Here is a 26,147-nt window from a genome sequence, read left to right as displayed (position 1 = left end):
GAAGCTACTGTACCAGTGAGTTCCTTTCTTTTAGCCAAAGCTACTGACCCTACTTTAGATGAAAAATGAAGAGAAAACAAGGACAAAGTCAGAGCACAGCTTCAAGAGGGGCCCACCCAGCAGGCAGGCCAGGACAACAAATTCCAAGTTGGGTTTTACATATGTGCTAAGTGAAGATTTTGTCAGTATATCTGTCAGGCAAGTACAACAGAGAACATAGAATGTAATCACCCATGAGCACGAGAGGGAAAAAATGGCTCTGGAGAGTGGGTGTGCAGACTGATACAGAGTACGTCATATTGCCGCTTGCCACATAGTGGTCAATTTGTCATAATGCTCACCTCAATCTAGCCGTTGGGGTCAGGACTCTGTCTTGTGGTATGTTTACTGAAGTGAAATAAAACAACGCATTTTTTCCTCCCTTCACAAACACTTCAAGGAGTCATTTCCATTCCCTCTGTAACACGTCAAATGCACCCCACCTGTTCTATGTGGGTGGACCACATGTAGTCATTCTGATTCTGTAGAAGAGGGCCTGTCTGGCTGGATGGTTTTCCTTGTGTACAAAGAAACAGAACAGAGAAAAGAACCCTTCCTCCAGTTACTTATCTGAAGCAGGCCATGAGGTTAGTTATCTAAAAGACTGAAATGTAGCATGTTGATCCTTCTCTTTACTTTTGTAGGTATAAAAATGGAAAGCCTCTTCATTTAAAACTAATTTTAGGTAATTTAATGGTTGATACGTCAAGCCGAAAAAAAACAAGAATTCATTGCCCTCATCTCTCTGGCAAATATGTCTGTGCAAATTACATTTTCAGAGATTTTATTTATTTTTTAAACACCCTTCCTGATCACTTCAGTGGACCAATCCAAACTACAAATGCTCAGCTCTTAAACTATATAGTCCACTCTTTGCGTGCCAAGATGGTTTGAGTCTTACTGTGCAGCATTTGCATTCATATCCATCAATACCCAGCTGCTAACAGGAGTAGGGGACACAACCTGCTTTACAGTGCTTTCTGGGGATTGGTAGAAAACAGCAAGTGAGAAGACATATTCAATTTAAACACATGCATTGCAAAGGGGAATGTCATGTGCATCAGAGAATAATTTTGTTCTAGAAGAAAATTGAGATTTCTCCATTTTGAAACCCTGTCAAAGAGTCCCTAAATTAAATAAATGCAAAATGTCTAAATGAATAGCACCACAACTGCCTCTGTCCACTTCTACAGTGAATACCAAAGATATTTGATTTCAAGATTATAATATAGTAATTCCCCACATGGCTAGTCATACAGAGCAGGGAGTATGGTTAATGAATGACTGCTGTTTAGTTGTCATGGAAAATGTTTTCAGCTATATATCTGAACAGATTTTTGAATACAGTTTACTCAAAGACTTGATCAAAGAAAAAAAATCAGTCAGAGTCTACCACTTAGCTATAAACTGCAAACATTATATAATTTTACAAGCAATATATTTTGAATTTAGAATCACATTTTATAACCACTGCATTTTCAGTCTAGAATCAATTAGCTTTCCCATACAGTTAGTTAATAGGTATATTACAGAACTGGGAAATTACCATAAAACCATTTTAAAAGCTGGTGCTGTAGCATTACACAACTGTAAACCTCACTGTTAAATAATGTTAAAACAGAGAATGAAAGGCTAAAAGTGGGGGAAAAAAATAGAATGAATAACGCTCCTTTACCCTAGGAACTGGAGAGATTTACAGCTACAACTGACTGTGCTGCATCCTAACTGGTCGCGCTACCTTACTGCTGTACCTTTACTGTTTTGCTTTCTAAACGGGGTGGCAGTGTGACCTCCCTTTACCTTTTTAAATGCTTTTGTCCATATCCAGTATACTTATTGCAGCAAGTGTGAGTCCAAAGCAGCTCTTCAGAGTGTGTCTTCTGCTGAACCTGCAGTCTCTGTCCACAAGGCACAGGTGCCAGTGCAAAAAACCATGTGCCGTAATTGGCCCACATATGCACCAATCCAGCCAACTACAGCTGAGGGGGGATCATTCACCCAGAAATTTACAGAAATCCTGAAAGATGAGTAAAAGCAGTTCCCTGGAACAGACTGGTGAGCAGGGCAATTCATCCGCGAAGCGATGGAAACCTTAAAGCGTCCATTCAAACGCATTGGTCTTGCAGACGCGACAGGACAGCAGCGTTAATCAGGGCACTGGGGTACCTGTCGACTTGCCCGTTCCTCAGAATGGCTCTTTCACAAATGCGAAAAGTGCAACCAAAACAAAAACAAATCAGATACGTAAGCCGGTCTTAGCCAGGGGTTACTGACACAGGGAAGCTGTGTGCTTCACGTCTTGGTGCCATAATTGGATCTGACAGCGCACCAGTAATTTAATGCACCAAGATCAACAAGTTGTACCCCAGACCGTCTGGGCACGGCGGATGCGAAGCGGAACCCTTGTGTGAAATTCAACCACACTCCCATTTTCCTAATTTTCTACACCCCAAATTCAAGAGAGATAATTGTTTTGTGGGCATTCATCACACAGGTCTCCTACAAATATTATAATTATGTAATCACCTTTTTTTCATCTTAAGGAATATAATCAGTTAAGTAAACCAAGGAGGAATGAGAAAATGTTGTTTTCCACAGCTAGTTCTGCAAAACCTTCAGATTCTCAGTTTTCCCACAGACCCACCTTTCAGAAGAACTGGTCAATTAAGACGCAATCTGCCCTTTCTTTCCTCTTTTGCCCGCTCCCCCTTCTCTCTGGCTTTTCCTCCACTGTCTCTCTCCCTTTGTGCCCTTTCTGTCTTTTCTCACCGTCTTCACCTCTCTACTTGCCTCTTCCTCTCTGACCTTTCTCTGTACTCTCCCTCTGCTCTTTCCACTATTAGTTTCACATGCCATATCATTCTTCATCAAATGCTCCTAAACATCATTTTTAGAGTCATACAAATACAGAAAAGAGGCTATAATTTAGATTTATAATGACAATGTACTTGATAAATAGCAATTCACTAAATGTCTCTAAACATCTTAAAAAAGGAAAGAGCCAGGGCAGGATTAATCATAGAACAATATCACGGGTCAGACCATTTCCCATTGAATAACTGCCTTCCAGACTGAGGGCAGATATTATCAAAATCCGGACAAATAAATGAGGAACTATTTGTGCCCAGCTGTTATAAATTGATGAGGCTGGGTCAAAGTTTCAAGTATCCATAGTATACATTTCAGCATGCATTCAATGACCCTCAGAGAAATTTCCCCCATAATGATGGAACTGGAACAACTGGGTTTGACTAACACACAGACAGTGTCCTGTGCATGGCGTCTCATTATGGTGAAGTCATGCTACTGGTTCAAGCCCACCCGTCCTCCGGCCCACACAACGCCACTTCAGTGCAGTGCAAAGCTAATTTCCTCAAAAGAAAATTAGCTTGTGAGAGGACTCTTAAAATATGAATGTGCTACTTCCTAAGGATTATTTTTAAAGGTCTTCTTATCAGGAAATTTGTCTCATGGATCCACTTATTCTCCTACATTTTTTCTTTTATTTCAGCTATAAACCTATGTCTTATAAAGCTTTTCCTTCTTAACAAAACTCATAATACTTGTCCACCAATAAAAATAAAATGATTATTTAAGACTCTTTTTTCTCAGCAGGGGTTAAATCCAGCCAACAGAACGAGTAATACTTACAACAGTCAATTGAACCTTATTTATATAGCGCCTGTTATTTGGTACATGATGCATTTCACTTGAAAAAGGTGTATTTTTTGTTTGAAAAGATAACACAGTCTGTGGTTTGAGGGTAAAAGCTTCCAATGTCTATTCATTATTTGTTCTATTGAATCTGTGGCTACACAAAAAGAGCTGCAACTGATCTTATCTCTCCACCCACATAAACTGTATTGTGTATTTAAACTCTTAAACAGAGAAGCCAACTGCACAAACATCAAAGCATTGTTTGTTATTGTTTATTTTACAACTATGCTGTGTTCTTGATGGATTAAATGATTGCAAATAAATGTGAAAAAAGCCTAGGCATTTGTCTGCAGTGTGCATTTGGCTACATTTGGCTCTCAAACAACCACATTCATCCATCTTACAAGTGGTGTTTCTAAGACTCTAGAAAGGCATGTATAATTTTTACATATATAATGAAACAAAATCACACATTTTTATATGTAACATTTTATATATCCGCAACGTGTGTAAAAATAATATTACTTTAAAGACATATGGAAATATTCTTTGCAGAAGTAGCATTGTGAGGAAAAAAGCATGAAATGCAGTAAAGAGCTTTCCCTATGAAATAACTAATAATGTTTTACAGGCAATGCGAAAAACCAGCTTCTATAAATGCGTGCACATAAGGGGAGTTATCTTACTGTTAGGCCACTGAGAGCCGGTCTGGGACATTCCCGCAGACCTGCCATGTTGGACTACTTATCGGCAATGTGTTATTGTCCTCTATAAAGAGGGTATTGATGGCAAGTTGACACGTGACCTGATCTGCAGATGCCCTTGGATCTGACCCTTAGCAACTGAAGCCAAGTGTAAAGCCCTGGTAATTATTTTTGTGTCGTGAAATGCAGATAAGGTGTATTGTGTTACGGCCGCAATGTGCGGCGTGACCGTTCCCTGTTGCATGTTGCCACAGCAAACGGCCCTGGACGCGTCGGCCATCTGATTCCGGACTGCTGCTGGGGTGAAACCGCCAACACTGGTTAGCAGCTGCCACCCACTTCACACATTAGCCTGAGCTTAGTGTTATTCACAGGATCGTGCCTGAATGCCTCTCATCAGCCCCATTCCGCACGCTCAAAGGAGGAAAAAGTTAATACGTGACTGTAACAAATACTTTTTCAAAAGAAGAAAGTATCAAAACTGTCAAAACTGGAAATGATTCTGCACCCCTCTGCCTGAAACACAGAATAAATTTTACCAGACAATTTTGAATGTAAGTTCTGTTTTTTCCATTCTATTTTTTTCACTAAAATCTAAACATGTACAAACACACACAAACACACACAGGATCTTTTAAGCAGGCTCCATATGAAAACTGCTTTCTAACCCTGGCACTCCTTGAATAAAACTATCCCTGATATTTTGTCAGTCTTCCCTTCGACTACAAAAAAGGCCAAGAAATTCTCCGAAAATGCTGGCTTCAGTTCAGTAAGTGCTTCAAGCTCACATATGGATTTTATCTGAAACCTTAAGGATCCCCTACTGACCAGGAAAAGAACATGCAGATGAACCAGAGTGTCGGTAAATAGTAACATTCTATCCGAAAACACAGACACGGGCTGGGACTGTGGTCGACTCCGGTGGGGCCGCCCCTGAGGAGTTTTCAATTCATTTCACTTTTTGGAGAAGATAAGTCTAACGGAGGTGAACTGGCTTAGAAAGCTTTGGCATATGCACCTCATAATGGGGGGGTAGTTTCGCCCTTGCATACAGGCAAGAACATACACCAATGAAAATCGATCCACAGAAGTGCATTGCACTGCATCAATCCTCACAGCAAAATTGAAATTATTGGGTTTTAAAATTGAGGAAAAGGGAGCACAACCGCAGGTCACTGGGTTGAAACATGCTTGCATGGCTGGATATGTTCGTGTTTAGCCCACGACTCCCAAACTGAGAAGGAAATGACGAAGTACAACTCTTTTTTTTCTTTAACGGTAACAAAAATGGTGCCAAGGTCATCAATGGCACATCTTTTTCCATCAGAGTTTCCAGACGCTACGTGTTTCGTAATGCGCAGAGCGTAATTAAACATCCATCTTAATTTTTGCCCCCAGCTTGATTGGATTTCAGCTCCACTGTCTCCTCTGCTATGTGGTTTCAGGGCTCATGACTATGCAGAGCCCTCAGCAGAATCCCAAAGGAATGAATCAGGAGCGGGAAAGCGCAAAAGAGCGTGCCCCGCGCCGACCGCGCTCCAAGCCGGAGACAATTCTGCGGTTGTACAGACAGAGGGCTGGCGTAAAATTCTGGCTCACAAGGGTTTCTTTTCTCTATCCATTCGTTAACTTAACAGACTTCGCATGAGGAGGGGAGGCCAAAAGCTACAGAAAAATGTCTATTTAGATTTCAGAGCTGGGGTGCCTTTCCTCGAGCGTTTGTTCAGGCTGGAATGTCAGGATGACTGGAGGGATGAAAATGAAGTGTGAAATTTGTGGAACAGTGCCAGCTATGAAATGCCATTCAGTGTGGTTGAAAACTGAGAATGAACAAACAAAATAACCAGGTATGTGTCGATTCTTTTTGATGAGAGTCTGAAGCTGATCTGTAAGGAGCAGGAGTGAAATTTAATACAGTGGAAGATACAGGTACAGGTACACTCTACCAGAGATCATAGCAATAACAGATGGTAAAACAGTAGAGTGGAAATAGCTGCGAAATGACAAATACTTTTGAATGTGTACAGACAAGAAAAAAAAAGCTAAGACATATAGGTATTAGGAGAGATGATCCCCTCAGTGAAATATAGGCCTTCCTTTGGAGAAAATTACCTTTCTCTATTCCCAATGGAACCATTACACTTTCAGTTCATCTTCCACGTATGGTGTTCATTTCGTTTTGACAAAATTGCCGTCTTTTCCACTTACAGGCCGAGCGGAATGTTTTGAAAGACTACGGCCATATGTTAATAGAAGCCGGCCGGTGCTGAGAGGGAAAAAAAAAAAAGAAACCCCCTGCTCCGTGCAACAAACAACTTTTCTAACCTGTCCCATGATATATCATGAGGGAGAGTAACTGAAATAAAACTAATTTCTTATGTAAAGCAGGTCGTCTTCTCTCCCCTCCCCATGTCAGTGCCCTTTTCAAACACAAGACACATCCACGCCGATCTTTCACTCCCCCAGCAGGGAGCTTTGACTGACGTTGGGATCAGATTACACCGCGATAGCCGCGCGCTGAACATTATTACATATCACAAAGCCTGAGCATCCTTTCCACATTCCTATTACAAGCTGCCTTCCTGGCACAAAACATGAAAAGCCTTTGAAGGGAATAAAAAAAAGGGGCTTTTGATTTGATCTGCTTTTCCCGGGATGAAGAGGTGTTGAATAATGCAATTATGCACCCAGGCAGGAATTCCGAGGATGTGTTCTCTGTCACTGAAGGGAGTTGAGCGCAACAGACAGACCTGAGACCACAAAGAGAGAGGTATGCGCTTCCTTCAGCATCCCGGGATAACATCCCTCGCAAACGAAGTGTGCAGTCCCTCCCGCAGACAGTCCATAGGACACGTTCATTACATTGGCAGAATCGCTATCACACTGACTGAGTGGTTGAAGAACTTTACATGTTGTGCAGTATTTTGTTTGAATACAGTCAGCCCTTTTTGGGATGGGGAAAGAATTGGGTTGGGGTGCTAGAGGGAGAAATGTCTATGGCAGGTCCTCCACTCTATCCCCACTGTCGGTGGAACACACACAAGTAGGAAGCAGGAAGAGTCCAATAGAGAGGGCTCTTTGCCGAGGACGCAAGTGCTCCAGGCTACAACTGAGAAAGCTCACACACGCTATTGGGTATGGGTGAGAGAACTAGGAGATACCATAGATTATGGATGAAGAACACACATGTGTTCCAGGGTACAGGTGAGTGGAATCTCTGCAGGGCAGAAGTTTACACACAATCTCACCTGCAGGTGTTGCCCACTGTCTGTCAGGCCCGTCTTCTTTTCTGCTGGCTGGTTGTGCTTGAGGTTGGCCACCTTCTTGTTTGGGTCCTTTGCTTGTCTGTACAGGGAGACGCAGAGGGTAGAGACACAATGAGTCTACACACACATTACTGACAATGTTTCCACTGCTACAGATCCCAGTACAGTCCTCGAATATACTGTTCACTCAGTTTTTTCTATGTATGTGAAGGTTAAGTAATGCTACATTTCACAAGAATGGGCAACTTTGTAGACAGACAATGAAAATCAAAGCTTAAATCAAATATCAAAGGTAATATATATTGGATCAATTGAATCTATAGGAAACACATTTGATGCCATGGTTTACAAAATCGACACTATTTTCTGAGATATTTTCTTGATGATAATATCAAAACCCTTCTCAAAACTCTTTTTTTGAGGGGTGGGGGGGGGGGGGGGGTGGGAGCAGGCTTCAAAGCTTGCTGGCATTTTTTTCCTGAGTTGGGCTATCTCTTCATCAAATCTGTGTGGCAACCTGAAGCAGAGGTCCTGTGCTCAGCAAGTGTGGCTGGGCCACAAAGCATTTCCTGCCTGTGGTAGCCTGTGCGGATGAAATTCCACTTCTACAACTTAGATGTTCGTGTCCTTTTCCCTCCTAGCCTCACACCTCATTTCCTAATTCCTTGCTTGGCTCCAAATGTTGCCCCCTCCACCAGGGGGAATACAAAGATCTATGGGCTTCTCTTACGCCTCTAGGGCATTCTGGGATTCCAAGTAGGCCGGCAATAGAGATAACTTGTCTGTGGGGCTTTGGCAGGAGCCACTGGCTGGTGGCAGGGCCCTGGACAGGATCACTTGGGATCTTTGACTGAGCCACTGTAAGACATGGCATCTCATCTGCATCATTCATTAGTCCTCAAATGTTTGAAATTCTCTGGTCTATTTTTTTTTCCCCGGAATAAAATCACCATAAACTGAATGCAAAATAAATGTATTCTAAAAACTCTGGGGAAACTTATTTTACAGTGAATATATATATAGCTTCAGAAACTATTTTCTTTTTCACAGTCAGTCCCTTCACAGCTCACATTCATAGCTTTCTTTCATGCCTAGTTGAAAATGTAGGACTGGCTGGATAAAATAGTTCAGACGGCGATAATTGTGTTGTCTCCTTGTTGTCTGAAATCCTATACCCCAGAGCCAACGCTCTGCCTCAGATGATGTGCCAAAGGATTTTAAATTAATAATATATGGTTCTTGCACCGCAACACAGCGAACATAAAATATTCAAACTTGGCCTCCGGATGTGCTCGTACGTTTTGAAAATTCATAAATGTCAGTGATTTCCGCTTTCGCAACTTTAAAAATAAGTCAGAAGACAAGTTTATTCAACCACATAAATGCATAAAATACATGTTGTAAAGGCCTATTATAAGATCGCTGCTCCCCATTTTAAATAGAGAGCGATTCCAGAGCTTTGGGATGGGTAGGAGCTAGCCATTTTAACTGATGGAGAGGGCGGAACATCAGCTGCTCTTCAATGAGAGCCAAGATGGAGAAACAGGCCCACATGGACCGTGTCCCCTCACTGTGTTTCCCTGCACAACATCAGCCCAGCCACCTGTCAATCAACCGAGCCACCCAGATGTTCCTGGGATGTTAACATCTGTGTGAAAGCGCTGCCTGAGAGCGCGGCTCCAGTTGCAGGTCTCTGGCAGATGGGGTCTGCCTTCTGCTACAGTATGTGCAGGCAGTGACAAGGTGCAGATGTGCTCCTGTGGCAGGCAGGGTAAAAATCTAAGCCGTCTTTTCATTCTTTTTTTTTTTCAGACTCCCAAAACTGTCAACTACACTTGCATCTGTTTTTTTTTCTCCCCCAACATAGATGTTTCAAGTTGTTCAAGTACCACAGTGATCCACCTGAGTATCTCCCTTAAGGAAAGAATGGGCTTACTGTGTCATTCTGCTTTTTCCCTCTTTCCTTCCAGCCATCTTTAACATGCTCTGTTCAATCACAGACCACAATCACTTTCAACAAAAAGACATTTGTAATTTTCCAAAGTGTTGCTGGAACAAAGTGAAACAAAGAGACACTCCTATTTTGGCAATAACATGCAGCAATGCGAGACACACCAGATAGGATAGGAACTGCTCCGGGAACCTCATCCAGTAAATCTATTAACAGGGCATCAAGGAGCTCTCAGAACTCTATTTACAGGGGGAGCGGTGAAAATTAAAGACTGTTCTTTCTGTTTTGTAAGCACCAGTGTCAGCGTATAAATCTCTTGATATCCTCCAATTAACAGGAATACGCTTCCTGGATTGTTTATCTTAACCGTGAGCTACAGGTCTTCTTTTCAGCCACGCCAGGCATCCATGTTCCACACTACACCACTTAACTTGAAAGAGGCCTAATCTTTCAAGTTAAACTGAAGGCCTCTACAGAGACGTCTCCGTGCCGTCGGTACTTAGCAGTGAGGAATCAAAAGACAGCCTTTGAATAAGCAGTAGCTCCAGTTTCCGAGTTGACACATAAAAAGACGCAAAAGCAAAGAAACCTGACATTGACAAATTAGATTTTAAGAGAACGGTCAATTACTGTAAACAGCATTTCAACCAGCAGTGTGAATTTGTATACATTATTCAATATTCAGAGACTATGGTGTTTACTTTGCTGAAAATGTACATGTTTCTTTAGCGTTTGAGCAAATATTTGCAGAAAAGGTATCTTAAACTACTGTGTTGAGGTGCATGTTCCTTGCCCCATCACTGTCGATGCTGGTGGGTAATTTATGCCTCTGGCTTCTGAAAATAAACCAATAAATGAATAAATAACACTACAAAAGGCCTGTCTTATAAACTGCAGAAAAGTACTCTTCCCGGTTCCCCGGGTGAAAGAGAATAAAATGCAGGCTCTGGGCCAAAAGCAACTGCAAACATCCACTGGAGGTGTTGATGGCCGTACTGACAGACACATGCCCCATGTAAAAACGTAAGGCTCAGGCTCTTCCTTGCTCTCCCAGAAACACTGCTGCCGGCGCATCCGGCAATGATCAAACAGCGATAAGAAAAGCCCACATGCATCTTTGATCAGGCTTGTTCAAACAATTGACAGTTATCTATGTGGGAATGTCTGGTGGAAAATGTACTCAATGTGCTCTGATATCAGAGCTAGACAATGCATGAGCAGTTTGATATACATTGGAAATTCCAGCATTCATTAATCTTAACTATTGTCTAAATGTAGTCACTACTTACTACTACAGGCACCTTTCTCTCTGTCTCTCTCCCCCTCTCTTTCTCTCTCTCTCTCTCACACACACACACACACACACACACACACACACACACACCATGTGTAAATGATACATTTTCACTCCTTTGACATAAAGACCATCTTCCATACCACATCTATAATTTCACACCAGAGGCTGTGTAATTTTAATAACAGCATAGCTTCTAAATTCTGATGAGAAAAATACTACCTCACTTCATTCATTTTCAAGTGTTCACACTACCATGAAAATAGGAATGAGAAGCCAATTACCACAATCCTCTATTAACTTTGTCACTAATTGCTGCTGTATTCACATAGTTATGATTCTTGACCTCTGCTTCACTTCTGTCTAATCGGTACAGTAAGGATGCATCTACAAAAGGCCTGAAATTGTACTTTAAGCTTGTGTGTATGCTGATTAAGTCGATGCAATACATGGGTTATTTTTCCATAGAGTAAATCATTGGCAAATGGTAAATTTGTATGTATATTTGTTGAGTATCCCATAACAGCCTGTATCCCATAACAACCTCATAGAATTGTTCATTTAAAGAAATCATGCCATTTCATTTTGTGAGAGGCCATGTCAAATACAAAGACTGCAGTGCAGTTGTGTTGTCCATAGTAAGAAATACTGTATCCAAATGTCAATGACCATAAATGTCAAATGTCTGTAACTTCAGGTAGAACTGAGATATAACAGCAATATAAACATCACCAGAGGGCCGAACCTGCACCTGGCTGCATGAAAAGTGGGTTTGGGGGGTTTCAGTGATTTAGTGGTAGAGAGTCACATATCAAGAAAAAAACAGTGAAAAAAAATACTAAACATGTTTCAGTTGAACATATATAGGCGTGTATCATGTATCATAACCACCAGTAGCTCAACTGGACCATTACAGTACAGGAGAATGACATTGTCAGTGCATGTCCTGCAGGCTTTTAGGCCCATAAATACCTCTTTTACAGTACCGCAGTTCTGCTCTTTCTCCAAAATCAGTGCAACCTGATCCTGAAACCCAGGACTCCTGATATAGGAGATGTACACTATATGCATTTGAAGTCTGTGGTTTCCAGCACCATGTCTCAGAGGTTATAAGCTCTGCTGCTGGACTGGGGAGAAGGAAGGGAGTTATACATGCTTCTTAAGTGTGTCTATCACTGAGTGGTAGCCACTACCATCAGTCAGCCGGTACCATAAACGACAGTTTGGTGCAACAAATCAGCCCTTTCAGACAACACCAAAGGTACCTTCTGGGTTTTTAATGTAAACCTCCTGTATACTGGAACTGCACGCACCAAAATAAAACAGGCCTTATAAGGGCTTCAGTCAACACAGGGAATATGCTCATACTGTGCAAGCTGCAGCAGCTTGGAAAGTCTCATACCACTCGAGGAAAAAAAAGGGATGTAATTAAACAAAGAAAAATAAAAGCAGGTGGTTTCTGGTCAGCCAACTTTTCAGAGCGGCATCTCAAACTCCCGTCTCATGGCAGAGTGCAGCTATGGCAAGGAGGGGTTTCCCGGCCCATGGATCAGGGGGCAGCCGTGACTAACCTGCACTGACAGAAAACTGGACACTCATGCCAAGGCTGGACCCAGAGAAGAGAGAGGAAAGGTCTGCTGGGCAGGGCGCCACTGCAGCCTGTAAGCCAGGCATCTGCGTGTGAAGGTCTCTTAGTAATAATAGCAAAAAAACGATAAAAATAAAAGAAGCCACAGTGCCAACAACATGCAGGGGTTGTCCTTTCCTCAACTTGGACCTTAACTGGGACTCTAAACGGAAAGTACTACTGGTACTCCATATTATTTTTACACCATGTTGTTCACTTTGAACAACGGCACACTGTACATTGGCACTACTTCTTTAAAATACAAGCATCATGTACTGATGATTTCCAGTGTGTCCAAAGAGTAGGTTCATACCATTTACTGTTTAAGTTTAATCTTTTTTTTTGATTTCTGAATTGATGCATATGCATATTCTTTAATGACCTGAGATGGGAATGTCAAAAAAGACTACATACACTGGTTCCTCAGCCTGTGGGGAACATCTGTTTAAGAGCACAGCAGGCCTGCCTGTGCATTCTGAAAATTCATTTCACTATTTAATGTAAAAATCAGACGTACAGGATGACAGAGCCTGTGAATGCCATTGGGCTGAAACAGCCTTACATTAGCCACAGAATACATTTATACACTCAAAGATGTTTATATTTTATTTTTAAAACAACTGGTGTGGCCATAGGTCACAGGTACACTTTGGAGAATATGCTGATTAGGTTTGCTTTAAACCAAAAAAAGTTTCAGAACGTTTAGGTTAAAATTCAATCTCTTGACATTGAACTTATATCCCACCACAATGCTATGTTCTACATTTGTGACAGGCAAAAAAGAAAATGGGTGTCACTGCAGATAACATTTCAGTGCTTCAATCACAAAACAGTGTGACACAGCATTTCTGCAATTCAAGCAATAATGGTTATTGTTCATTATTTCCAGCTGTAATATATTTGAGAAAAAGAGGGAGGGAAAAATCACATGGTGGTCTAAGTAGCTCAATGACTTTATCTTAAAGGAGATTAGAGAGAAAAAAGGGCTTATTGCTCTATTGAAATTCTGTGGCAAGACACACTGCTCCTCACATGTAGTAGGACCCATGGCCCTGGTGTCTTTTTAGTGAAATTCTATCAATGTTTATCCCCTACAGCACAAACCACTGCAGTAGAACCGTGACTCCTTTAACTCTCTCCCTCCGAACTTTAATAAATCTGTCAGCATCGTGTCCAAAGATCTCCATTCTGTGTCCAATCTAAGGTAAAATGGGCAAACTATCCCTGTATTCCATCAGGCTACCTTTGTGCTCCTCCCACAAGCTAACCTTGGACATGTCAGGGAGATGTACAGGGGGTCAACGGGAGGCCCGTGGCCGTGGCTTTACGGGGGCTGCAACAGACCTCCCACAGCTTATTTAGATAATACCCACCTAGCACTTGCTATTTTGTAAATAGGGAAAGAGGACAGAAAATACTGATGATTTGCAGATGCATGTCCATATACAGAGAAAGCAATGTACACGGCACTGTCCTCCTTCAGATGAACTGTTAATATTTACAGCACGCAGCAGAGAGAGGCTTCGATAAGGCCAGCCCAGTTTAGAAGGCTGGCGCCCTTCCTATCACCTCTTACCAGACTGAGGGGATCGATTCACTCATAGCACAGGAACAATCCTTTCATTTTGTTGTTTACTTTAGCATACACGGCCACGGCTTTTCGATTTGCACTCTGCACTCAGAAAGGGTCAAATCATTCATAATATGAAGACATTTAATAATAATGAAAAACATGGGTTGACAGGCACAGGAGAAATGGATCTGTCTAAAGAATAAACTGCATTTCATAACTTTTCCTAGTTGTGTTAAGAAGGGACATCAGATGCCTTCCCTTTTTTATACACTGCCTCTCTCATGTAGAAAAGGAGAAACCAAAGCAACTGCTGGCTGGATATCTAAAAAATTAGCACCTGATGACTTAGCAAGGTAGCTCGCGAACTTACAGTAGGTGGAAAAGTGGTTTGACTTGACAGATTTTAAATTTATATATTTAATATTCTCCTGCATCATTTGGTCTGAAACATTAGAAAAGCAATAGTTCTCTTGTCCTGTGTTTGGCCATTTTTATTCAAATGTAATCAGTTATCTAGTAGCACACAGAGAAGACATCAGCTTAACATAAAACATAAACAAAACTTCTCCCTTCTTCTCCCAAGCAGCCAACAGAATCTCCATCTGAATGAACATGTTCTGTGCTTACACTACAAATAAATTTGTATTTCTGAGAGACTGCACAATTTACTCATCCTAGTACCAAGCTACTTCCTCTTTTGTTGGTTCCATAACACAAACAAGTTTTGCTAATCATGGGATAATCACACTACATTTACATCATGGACTAAGCAACTAACTGTACCCAACTGTACCATAGTTAAATGTGGCTGATGGAAATGAGCCACTGGCGCAGTTGAAGGTATGGCACATCCCCATCCTGACTTCCTACATCAATTGGGATATTCAAACTGGTGGAAGTTACATAGGGGGATCCCCAAATGCAATCATCTTTCACCAACTCAGCAGGAGTGATGTGCCTTTGGGTTCACTGGACAACAAGCTGATCACAATGGTATTTACAACCCAAAAAAACAGCATGACAGAGAGTGTTGGCCTGAACCACAGTGCCGACACACTCATACACTGTATTACAGGAGCAGGCACAGCAAGAGCCCAGCTGTTAATGCAGAATCCCCAATTCTGGCAGGAAATTGTCTGTGGTGTACTTTTAACCCTGTTTAAGAGATGTGGGAAACCTGCACACAGCCTGGCCTCCACACTGCAGTGAGATAGCGGAACATTCGGAGAAGTGCCTGGCTGAAAGAGGATATCGTTTAACTATAAAAGCAGGAACTGTGCGTACTGCAACAGACGTTTAACTATAAAACGTTTAAAGATATTAGGGCAATATGGAAACATTCAGCCCCTCAATCAACAGTAATAAAAGTCATTTTTCAAATTTCCTCAGACATCTTCCAAGTGGAAGAATCTTTGTAGGAAGTCTCCAAAATAAGCAGCTCAAGTTTATTCCTGGCTGTGAAAGCCCTTAAATGTTTTCTTATTTCTTTTCTTCCAGACAAAGTTCAAGAGAAAAAAAAGACAACTTGCAGTGTAGCAAATGACTCCTATGGCCAACTCTTATGAAAAAGGGAAGCATCCCTTGAACTGCATACAGTATTTGTGAGGTTGCTGTTGGTATTCTATTCTTTCTTTGTAGTGCAAATTCTTATCGTTTCATTATATAACCTTGAAAAACACCATGCTATATTTCAGTATAAATTCAAAAGAAGCAATGTGCATTGAGATATTTGCCTATGTTAGCAAAACTACACCACTGAGCAGGTCAGATCATAAAAAAACACACATAGCATGTGCACAGGGGCATTCTTTAATGTAAAAACCGAATGAACCCATGCAATTGTAAGGCTGACCATCCCTTGCATTACTATAACAGCACATGCTGACACTGTACATGCTGCATGCCCCTAAACCCTGTACGAGAATGCTCTTCAGTTTGACAAGAGACAGAAAAAATAATAGGAGGAACCAGAATAATATATATTTATTGTGTAATATATAGTTCACTTATCAGTTTAAAATATTCTAATTAGAGAGTTATTACAATATAAATACAGCATTTTTGATGGAAAAGTTGGCAAAGTTCAACCCTCATGAAGAAATATGCTTTTTAAAATTATACATGTGAGTAACATCACAGAAATTTTATCAGCAACCTCTTCCAACTGCAACACCATTCCTCTATTTCTGTCTTCTGTATCAGGACAATGAGCTATCCAGACAACTGCTGAGGCAAATATGTATCGTGCAACACTAATCAAAAGCTAAAATATACAATCCTTTCTGGCCAGGCCTTCCAGCACACAAACACCCACCCACACACACGCACATGAACATGAACACACACACACACACACACACACACACGCACACGCACACGCACACGCACACGCACACAAACACCCACCCACACACACGCACATGAACACGAACACACACACACACACACACACACACACACACACGCACACGCACACGCACACGCACACACACACGCACACACACACACACACACACACACACACACACGCTCTATTCCCTGGAAGCAGTACATGAGAGTTAATCAAACCAAGGAGAAAAAAAATTCTGGCAGGCTGATTTCCCATAACAACGCCAACTACAGAGTGGTCTCATAAAACAGAGAGCTGCAGAAGGTACTTTGCAAAAGCTGAAGCATACACAATCACATCTGGTATAAATCACATCTTTAACATCCGTTCCAAAGTGTCTGTACAATCTACAGCAGCAGCTTTATCAAGGCTTACTCTTCTGTTCCAGCTTTGATCGACCGGACTGGGGAGTAGTATTTGTGTGTGTGTGTGTGTGTGTGTGTGTGTGTGTGTGTGTGTGTGTGTGCGTGTGTGCGTGTGTGCGTGTGTGCGCATGTGCGTGTGTCTGTGTGTGTTGGGGTTGGGGGGGGGGGGGGGGGGGGGGGTCATGGCCTTCACCTTCTATTTGCTTCTTTTTGCAGTAGGAATAATAGAAAGCTTGACCTACTCATCACAGCAAACAGTTCGAATGTCAGTATACATGCCTTTACAAATTCATATTCACATGCCTTTCCCATGCTCAGAGGAGCAGATAATCAGGACTGAAAATGGGAATAAAATGGTTTCAAATAACACTGAAATTTGGAGCAATTGCTTCAAAAGGCAACAAACACCGTCAGAAAGAATCCATCAGTTTTGTATCTCAGCCAAAAGCCAATCACACCTGCAGGCAATCCCAGCAGATTGTGCTACATACTTCCCTAAGGGGCTTTTTGAATCTCATCTCCTCCAGTTGTTCTGCTGACCATATTTAAAATACCATAGCAATTACCACAGAGCCAACTTAGATAAATTGGAGTGGTTGACTGTGGTGGTACTATGGAACACAAAGTACAGAATAAAGAATATCCAGGCCCTAAATTCAGAAACTATTCTAATGTCTATCTAATACTATTCTAAGCTGTTCACACTCTTGGAACCTACCTTCAGCACATTCAGAAATACTCCAAACTAAAGACTAATTAAAAAGACATTATTTCAGGCCAGTGTGTGCACTGACACACATCTCTGAATGCTTTGAAAACAATTTTCTGTTATTCATTTTTAATATCCTGTCTGCTTGAGAAATAAAGCCATCTGGACTGTTAAAATCTATTTAATGTGGGAATGGAGCCTGCTTGACAGACAGAATTCAGTGAGGGGCTCAAAGCTTAGTCTACCCGTCTTTAATCACAGCACAAAATCTATAGTAAAGAAAATGGAGGCCATCATTCAAACAAACACCTGGGTGGTGTAAGAGCACTCCACATCTCAATTTCACGAAACATTAATCCAAGATAGAGATTTAAGATCGTGGGTTTAAAGGTTTTTCCCCATAAATGTTGAGGCATACTTCAGTGCAGACTTCTATCATGAATTTGTTTCTAAAATGATTTTGATTTTACAGTACACCTCTTTTCAGATTTTGGCCGCATACTTTGGCTCACAGCTAAGTAAAAATGTTATTGTTGTTCAATCAAAAGTAACTGTTCATGAAGACAAAAGAAATGCTTGCATTTATCTGACAAAGTTAAGGAGTTACTGAGCAGTGAGAGGTGTGCTGAACAGCAAGTCCTTCACTGAGCAGTGAGGGGTGCATTGAACAGCTACTACCTTACTGAGCAGTGAGGGGTACACTGAATGCCGACTACTTTACTGAATAGGGGGGGGAGGGGGGTACTTGGTACTGGGAAGCAGTACAGGACACTATGCTCTACTAACCTGGAAGCCAGGCTGGAATCAGGAGAAGAGAAGGCAAGAAGGCAACAGGAGGGACAGGAAGTGCAGGGAAGGCAGAGAGAATGAGGAGGAGTCCAGGAACAGGGAGGAAAAGGAACAAAGGCTACATTAGAAACTGAATGCAAAGAAACACCTGGAATAATTTTGTAGTTTAAAAGAAAAAAACTGGGTATCACAGTAAGCTAACGGCATTTGATAATATCCAGCAGCAAGTAAACGCATCATTTTGGAGAGCACTCATGCTGCATATTGTCTGCTTCTGAAATAAGGGATAACAGTGCGGATAAATGGCTGTTCATGGGAAGACAAAGCCCGGGAAGGAACCTTTTGTAAGGTTCTTAAGTCTTTTATGAGGAGTAGCCATCCTACATGATGAGCAAGCACTCCTTGACTTGGTAAGGGAAAAAAAGCCTCAGCAGTAGGACTGTTACTATTTAGTTACTGTTACTGTTACTAACATACAAATCAGACAGCAAGTCAATGACCCTTGCAATTTAAAAGAGTAAATAGAAGATTAGCACCTCCCTGTATTTTGTCAACTGTAGTTGCCTTAAAAAAAAATTAAGAAAACAATGATGGGGTACTGGCTTCTTTCTCTCTGGCGTCAGTGGAAAGCTCACTGCTCTGATCTACAAAATATTTTAGTCGGCATGTATTGTTACGGTTATTCCAAAAAATGACAGATGAATACAGCCAAATCTAGTGATTATACAGTACAAGTAGTAATAGCAGTAATAGTAGCAAACATCTAAACTACAATGCAACTCTTAAGAATGAAATTTATCTCTGCCCTTACAGATTGCTCTCAACAGCTTACATCACATGCCTGTACTGTCTCTCCCAAATCTACATTGTGTTCATTTCAGCAAGGCAGTTCACATGCCTGTCACCTAGCCACTGTACCGTGTTCCTGAAAAATATGAGTTTGAGCTGGATTTCTGAGATTACAGGGAGCAAGAGGATCATGGTGAAGTCAACGGCAGGGGTCAAGCTCCACGGCATCATTACTCAGCCTCGGCGATAATGTCAGCAGCATGACAAATTGCCACTGAGCTGCAGCAAGATTTATGGTCTTCAAAACGCTCACCTTCTTGTAAAAATAAATTCCACCTAAGACACTCAGAAACAGACGCTACAATACAGTGCAGAAGCGACAACATCCTTAACATTTTTGGTCATGTATATAAGAGAGAGTGGTATGTGTTTATGTGTGAGAGAGAGGGAGAGAAAGAAAGAAAGGAAGATAAAGAGCGGAGGAAAAAGACAGGGAGGCGGGGGGGGGGGGGGGGGGGGGTGTGAGACACAGAGGGAAAGCAAGGGTGAGGAAGAGAGTACGAGACAGAGAGAGAGACCAAATGGAAATTAGCACGGAAATTAGCATCTTTTTTTTCCTTCTTCTTTTCAAAGATCAAAGGAACATGTTCAGGCATATTGAACATTTCATGCTGTTATCAATTAGTACCCTTTTTCTAGATTTATGACTAATTTACTTCCAAGTTAAGAATGCAATAAAACCCATTAATGAAGGAACCTTACAGCCTTTTATAGTACTCTTTATCATCCTTGCTACAGTGGGAGCAGAGAACTGTAGAGAGAACGGATATCATTAACGTCACATTGGTATGTCGGAAAACAAAGGCCGTCTGCCTTGAATTTGGGTATAATGTACAGTAGTCCTTCTCCAACCGCAGGGTTACGTCCTGAATTAGCCCGTGGTTGATGAATCCGTGCTTCATGAGGGCTTGAGGGAAACTAGGCTTAGGGGGAGTGTTTCTTCAGAGGTAAAAGCAAATCCCTATTACACATACAGCAAGGTTAAAAATAGCTACACTAAACTACAAAACAGCATGTTTAGTTGCATTACACAGAACCGCAAAGACAAGAATAGAGGCGTATAGGACTGAAAAGATAGTCGACAACAGCAAAGTTTACATAGCCTTTTGGCCAAAAATGACAATAGCCTCACCCTAGGTGTCAATCTGCATAATCAAGACTAAAGACCATTATTCATTAAACTACATACAATTCCTAAAATCAACATCAACTCTGTGACTGTTTGTTGAGGGACTAATGTACGCTAAAAAAAAAAAAAACAAATACAGGAAAATCTGTCTGGTTTGTCTCTTTTCTTGAAGCTTACATTAGAATTACAATTATTTGGCCAATTCTGCTCCTAACCCTCATGCATTACATGCATTTGCACATGTTCAGCCTACAAAAACATTTTGCTCATCTAGTTATTTGGATAGAAGTCCAAACTTGAAATAGTAATTGCATTGCAAGGCAGTCATGCTAGGCTTCATGTTATGTATGTATTGCCAGGAGCAAGTATAATACGTAGCTGGTTTGCAAGGCAGATGCTGGAACGCTGCACTGATGGAGAGGGAGCATACAGCAAGTGGGACAGTTAAAGAGAACTTTTTTCCGTTTACGGAATTAAGTCATGCACAAACAATACGTTACAGCTCAGGTCGATTTTTGTACTGATTAGTATATCCCTGTACTTCCATTCTCACAACGGCAGCACAAGCTGGGGGGGGGGGGGGGTGGTGGAAGAGAGGGTGAGATGGGAAGGAAAAAGAAGTATTTGGGGTCTGTATGTGTGGTGTAGAGGATGTGTTTAGGGCCAGTGTATGACAGTTAAAAGGAGCATCTGGGGTCAGTGTTTGAGGTGTATAGGGAACATTTAGGGTCAGTGCATGAGACGGCTGTGTGAAGTGTGTTTTGGGCCAGTATGTGAGGTGCAGAGGGTGTGTTTAGAGGCAGTGTAAGAGGGGTAAAGGGAGCATTTAGGATCACTTTGGAAGAAACACCTCACTGTGATCGGGGTCAGCATGTGATGTGGTAGTACAGGGTACTCTCAGCGCCAGCAGAAAGCCCGCGGAGTTCAGAGTTCATGCGCTGGGGGAAGACGGAACGAGTGGAGCAAAGACCTGACAGAGTGACCATGGATCCCTGTGCACAGCGACATGCAGGGCAGCAGCTGCAGACGCAGGCGGACGATGGACGATGCACAGCCCATACAGACACCAGGGCAGAGCACTCACTTTCCAAAGAAATCCCACATAAGCCCCCCTATCTGCTGCGGGGCGGCCGAGACAGAGAGGTGCTGATCAGGGGGTGCTCTGCCCCTGGACCAGAAATGGGTGAGGGACCGTGGGAGTGTGAGGGAAATGGCAGGAGGAAGGAACAGGAAGGTGGGAAGGGGTAAGTGGGCAGGGTGAGGTTTGGAAGGGAAACAAGATGGTGGAGAGGGACACAAAAATACACAGGTCATTGAACGCACACTGACCACATCATGGGAATGAGACACAAAGACAGAGCCGTCCTTTACCATATTGAAGTTGCACATTCAGAGGGTTGCTATGATGGAATGCATACAATTGGCCTTGAAATAGTTTTGATAAATATTACAGAACAGAGGTATAAATGGTAGTTCATTTTATCTTCACATATATTTATAAATCATATAAGCAATACAATGAATTGTCAGGTTTCATTCCTTTACAAGTAAGAAAACATCAAATGTCCAGTATTCTTATTTATCTTTAAAAATACCTATTTTAAGAATACTTCGTTTTGATTTAACATTATTCTCATATTCATCATCACTCTGGAGCTGTTCTCAGAGTTCTGAAATACTGAATACTGAGAATACTGGTTTCTTGAAAAGTGTGCGGCCAGCATTTCAGGGAAGATGTTATTCTCTGAAGCCAAATGCACCAGAGCTTTTCCAGGCCCACTGCTGGCACAGCAAGCACCCGGCACGGCCAGGTGCTTACATAGCCTGTGAGACGACGTGTCTGCGGGACACTTCCACCACCCAAGAAAGCATTGCTTTCGGATAAGCTCAAGTGGCCTTGACGGCTCTGATGCCCCCCCCCCCCCCCCCCCCCCCCAATCCACCCCACCACCACCACAACCCCAGCCCCCCTGACCCCCCAAAACCCGCACCATTTTCTCCACCTGTTAAAATTATTCCTCAAATTTCCTGATTCCAGCATACTGTAAGCAGCATCCATTGTGCCAAACGGCCTGGCAGCTTTACACTGCATTCATTTATTCAGACTGCAGTGGAGGGAGGTGGCAGTGGGGAGGGGGGCTCCATTACGACTGCGTTTATTTGAACACCTGAATGTACCCTTCAGATAGATCACTGCTTAACAAAGCTCATTTTTCTCTGCGTAACATTCTGGCTGAGGCCTTATTCAACCGCACGCCTTGACAGTTTGGCATGAGCAACTGGTAATTTCAGTGAAACAAGAAGCAAATCTATAAATCAGATTATAATTGTGTACTGTTTTGCCAATAATAAACGAGGAAGCATAAATATGTGTTTTTTTTTTCTTTTTCTTCTTTTTTTTTGGATCAGGTAGCATGACACCCTCTGGCTTGTTTTCAAGCTCCATAAACTACGCATGGAGGTAATCACTCAAAGGTGTATGAAACCACTGACATGTTGGAGAGTAGCAAGATCCCAGAGCTTCATAAGCAGACCAATAATTTACAAGCACTGACAAATTCACATTTGAAAAGGACAAATCAAGAGCTTATTATCCACTAGTAATGTACCCCAAAGCTTAAAAGCCATAGTTAAATCCATACCTAAAAAGAAAAGAGTCATTGAAAGCAATATACATTTTGTTCCTTACACAACCTGCTGTTCCCTTCCAGTCAAAACAAAATCAAACTGAATTCACTCATTACTGTTTTTTTGTTCTTTTTTGATATCAGTGCAAAAAGCTAAAATGTGTAGATTGCTCTCTAAACTGTAGCTACACAATGTTGACGCTGTATTTTCTACCCCAGTTACTATGGCTCTCTTTCTTAGTATATGAAAAAGCATGTATATAGAATGATTTGAATGTAATGGGACACAGGGAAAAATATTTTTCCTTGTCCGTGTCATATATTTTCAAAAAATATTTTTCCCCATTTTTCACCCTGATGTAATTGGTACACAATAATGCTGTCTCCCACTCCTCCGACATACTGGCATTTCTCGCATTGAAAGTCCCGGAGGGCATCACAGGAGGGTAAATGCCAAATGGAGGCTAGATGCACCCACCACTGACCTTATCTGTGCAACTCAGAGTAGACTCAGGCTAGTGGTGTCTTTGGCAGTAGGACTCAGCCTGTGACTGGACTGATAAAAGCACTCAGTGCTTTTATCAAATAAGCCACACAGGATGTGTGGTTATGCATTTCTATGTCGTTCTGTGTCAGGTTAACAATAATTGCAATAAAATTTGGCTTTCAATAGTGGAGACATAAAGAAACACCCAATCCACAATAGGTGCAGGGCTACTAGTAACCACACACAACAAGGGTTGTAGGGGGCATGCTATTTACATGTATTCAGAGGACAATGTCTCTCACAAACATGTAAAAATACCACTGTAGAGAGAAATAAAAGAGCAACATGAGAGAAACTTGTATATACCTTGTACGAGGGATCGTAAGGTTGTGTGTGTGTATAGCTATAACTATAACCAATGCTAAATTGACTATATGACTATAACCAATGCTAAATTGACTATATGCAAGTTTGGACACACCATTCTTTCTTTATTTTTACTACTTCCCACATTTTAGAATAATAGTAAAGACATCAAAACTATGAAATAACACAAATAGAATTATGCAGTGACCAAAAAAGTGTTATACAAATGAAAACCTTATAATTTAGATCCTTCAAAATAACCCAAAAATACTTTTTATTAAAACGTTTTTTTTTTTTTTTGGATATAAGTTCATACATACACAAATATAAATCATGGGAATGATGCCTAAGAATCAAATTTCAAGCATTTAAGCAGAAGTCTCTAGATGTCTTTGAATGCATGTTTCCCGTTATCTTAATCAGGTGTGTCCAAACTTTTGTCTGATATTGTATGTATGTGTATATACCTATACACATATATACATACATACATATTTGAAGTTTTATGTAATGAAAGAATTGCATTTGTTTTGGAATTGTGAATATCTCCTTCTCTATTCATTTCCATTATTGGATTAAATACATGATAAATGGCTTCAGTGTCAAACTTATTTGGGGGCAGAACCTATTTGGTAGCTAAATTTACCATGTAAATATAATGTTCACATGCTTTTATAAATGAAGAAATGCACAACAAAGGAGAGAAACTCGTGCACAAAATGAAAGCAGCACTTTCTATCAGAGGGAGGGACATAAATGCATACTCACCCTGGTCTGCAAAAATGACAATGTAAAAGAAGCAAATAAATATAATGTGTAAAAATGCAGTGTAAATATGACTGAGTGCCCTTTCTAACCATGTTATCTCTGTTACTCAAAATGTTCAGAACAAAGTACATAATCAAACTGCACAATTACCCATTAAATAACCAGTGTTTTTTCATTGATAACCACTCCCACAGATAGGCATTAGCTGCACTTCACTCACTATTCATTCAATTCATTCAATTATGCAGAGCCTTATATACAGGAGTCCAGAGGAGGTAAAGTAGTATTGCTCAACAAAGCACATTGACCAATCATTACAAAACAAGGCTTGTTATGACTTCACAGGGAGAAGCACTAATGAGATCCCCCCCAATAGCTTTCCATGGCTTAATTTGACAAGAAGCCTTGAGCTGAGAGGAGGAAGATAGTTACCTTTCCAGCTCCGCTATCTTCTTGTCCTTGTCATTCTTCTCCGTCTCCACTTCCCTGAGGATCTCCAGCAGCCGGTCCACCTCCGCTCTGGACTTCCCAGACTCCTCTTTGTAGTAGGCCACTTCTTTCTCCAGGAGCTTCACCTTGTCCACAAACTCCGGGTTCATCCTAGCAGCTTCCTCTGCCTCGTGGGCCTTTCACATTTTACATTTAAAAAAAACAAAAACATACCAATGTTCCAACATATAAAATCATAAAGACAGAAAGAGAGTCACTTGACATGAAAACATACTGTATATACTGCTTTGTCAAAAGCACAATTTACTACATGCAGTGTATGTATGATATTATATGTGGCATACAGTACAATTATCATTAAATTCAGGGTAAAACTGTTGGATCATTTAGTACAAAAATTACACTGTGATTATATTTTGACAGTTCCAGTTATGCATACTGCTGTACCTATCTTTGGAAATGTGATACATTTGTATGTGCAATCAATAGTTCTAATCTGCAATGCTTAAGCACAGCACAACACGCATCTCGCAAAACAAGACAGAAAGAAAGTGCTTTGAAAATGCAAATTCAAATGTAAAACCTCAAACAATAACGTGTGAATGTTCTTCTCTGATTCTGATTGGTTGCCATAACAGTATGATAATCACTATACTTTTAGATTTTGACATTAAAATGAATTGCATTTTCAAAGTTTGTGTGGGAAACAGAAACACCAGCATGAGCTGCACCTGTCATGGGTTTACACATATATATGCAACTCTCAATCTTGTGTATAGAAGTAACACATTTTATTAATATACACTTTAACAGATCACCCTAAACCTCCATCCAACAATAAGCTAGGGGTAAAAACTACATCTTAACGAATTTTTAAAAAATCAGCTAAAGTGTGAAGCAAGTTACGATGTCCAGTTTATGCATAACTGATAATACAATTGAATAAAAACTACACATTTCATTCTTTATTCTTATTAATTAATCCTCCAGGATAATAGAGAATGAAAATCTATGTATCTGTAATTAAGTGAACATATGCCTAGGTCTGGAGACCATACTGAAAGCTAAAAATCATCATAAAAATCTTTTCTTTTCATTTTGCACTCTT

General features: G+C 41.1%; 1 protein-coding gene across 1 annotated transcript in view; it reads right to left on the bottom strand.

Moving 5' to 3' along the window:
• Positions 1-26,147, bottom strand: part of LOC118780237 (ERC protein 2) — a 259,125-nt gene that overhangs the window by 119,100 nt on the left and 113,878 nt on the right. The window contains exons 12-15 of the mRNA XM_036532645.1: positions 25,022-25,215; positions 24,590-24,595; positions 18,361-18,372; positions 7,649-7,745 (exon numbers count right to left, since the gene is read on the bottom strand). Of these exons, the coding sequence (XP_036388538.1) occupies positions 7,649-7,745; positions 18,361-18,372; positions 24,590-24,595; positions 25,022-25,215 (309 nt within the window). The remainder of the gene's footprint in view (positions 1-7,648; positions 7,746-18,360; positions 18,373-24,589; positions 24,596-25,021; positions 25,216-26,147) is intronic.

The sequence above is a fragment of the Megalops cyprinoides genome, chromosome 7 (genome assembly GCF_013368585.1).
Source record: "Megalops cyprinoides isolate fMegCyp1 chromosome 7, fMegCyp1.pri, whole genome shotgun sequence".
NCBI classification, from domain to species: domain Eukaryota; kingdom Metazoa; phylum Chordata; class Actinopteri; order Elopiformes; family Megalopidae; genus Megalops; species Megalops cyprinoides.
Note: the sequence above shows the minus strand (reverse complement) of the source record. Positions and strands in the feature narration are given on the sequence as shown.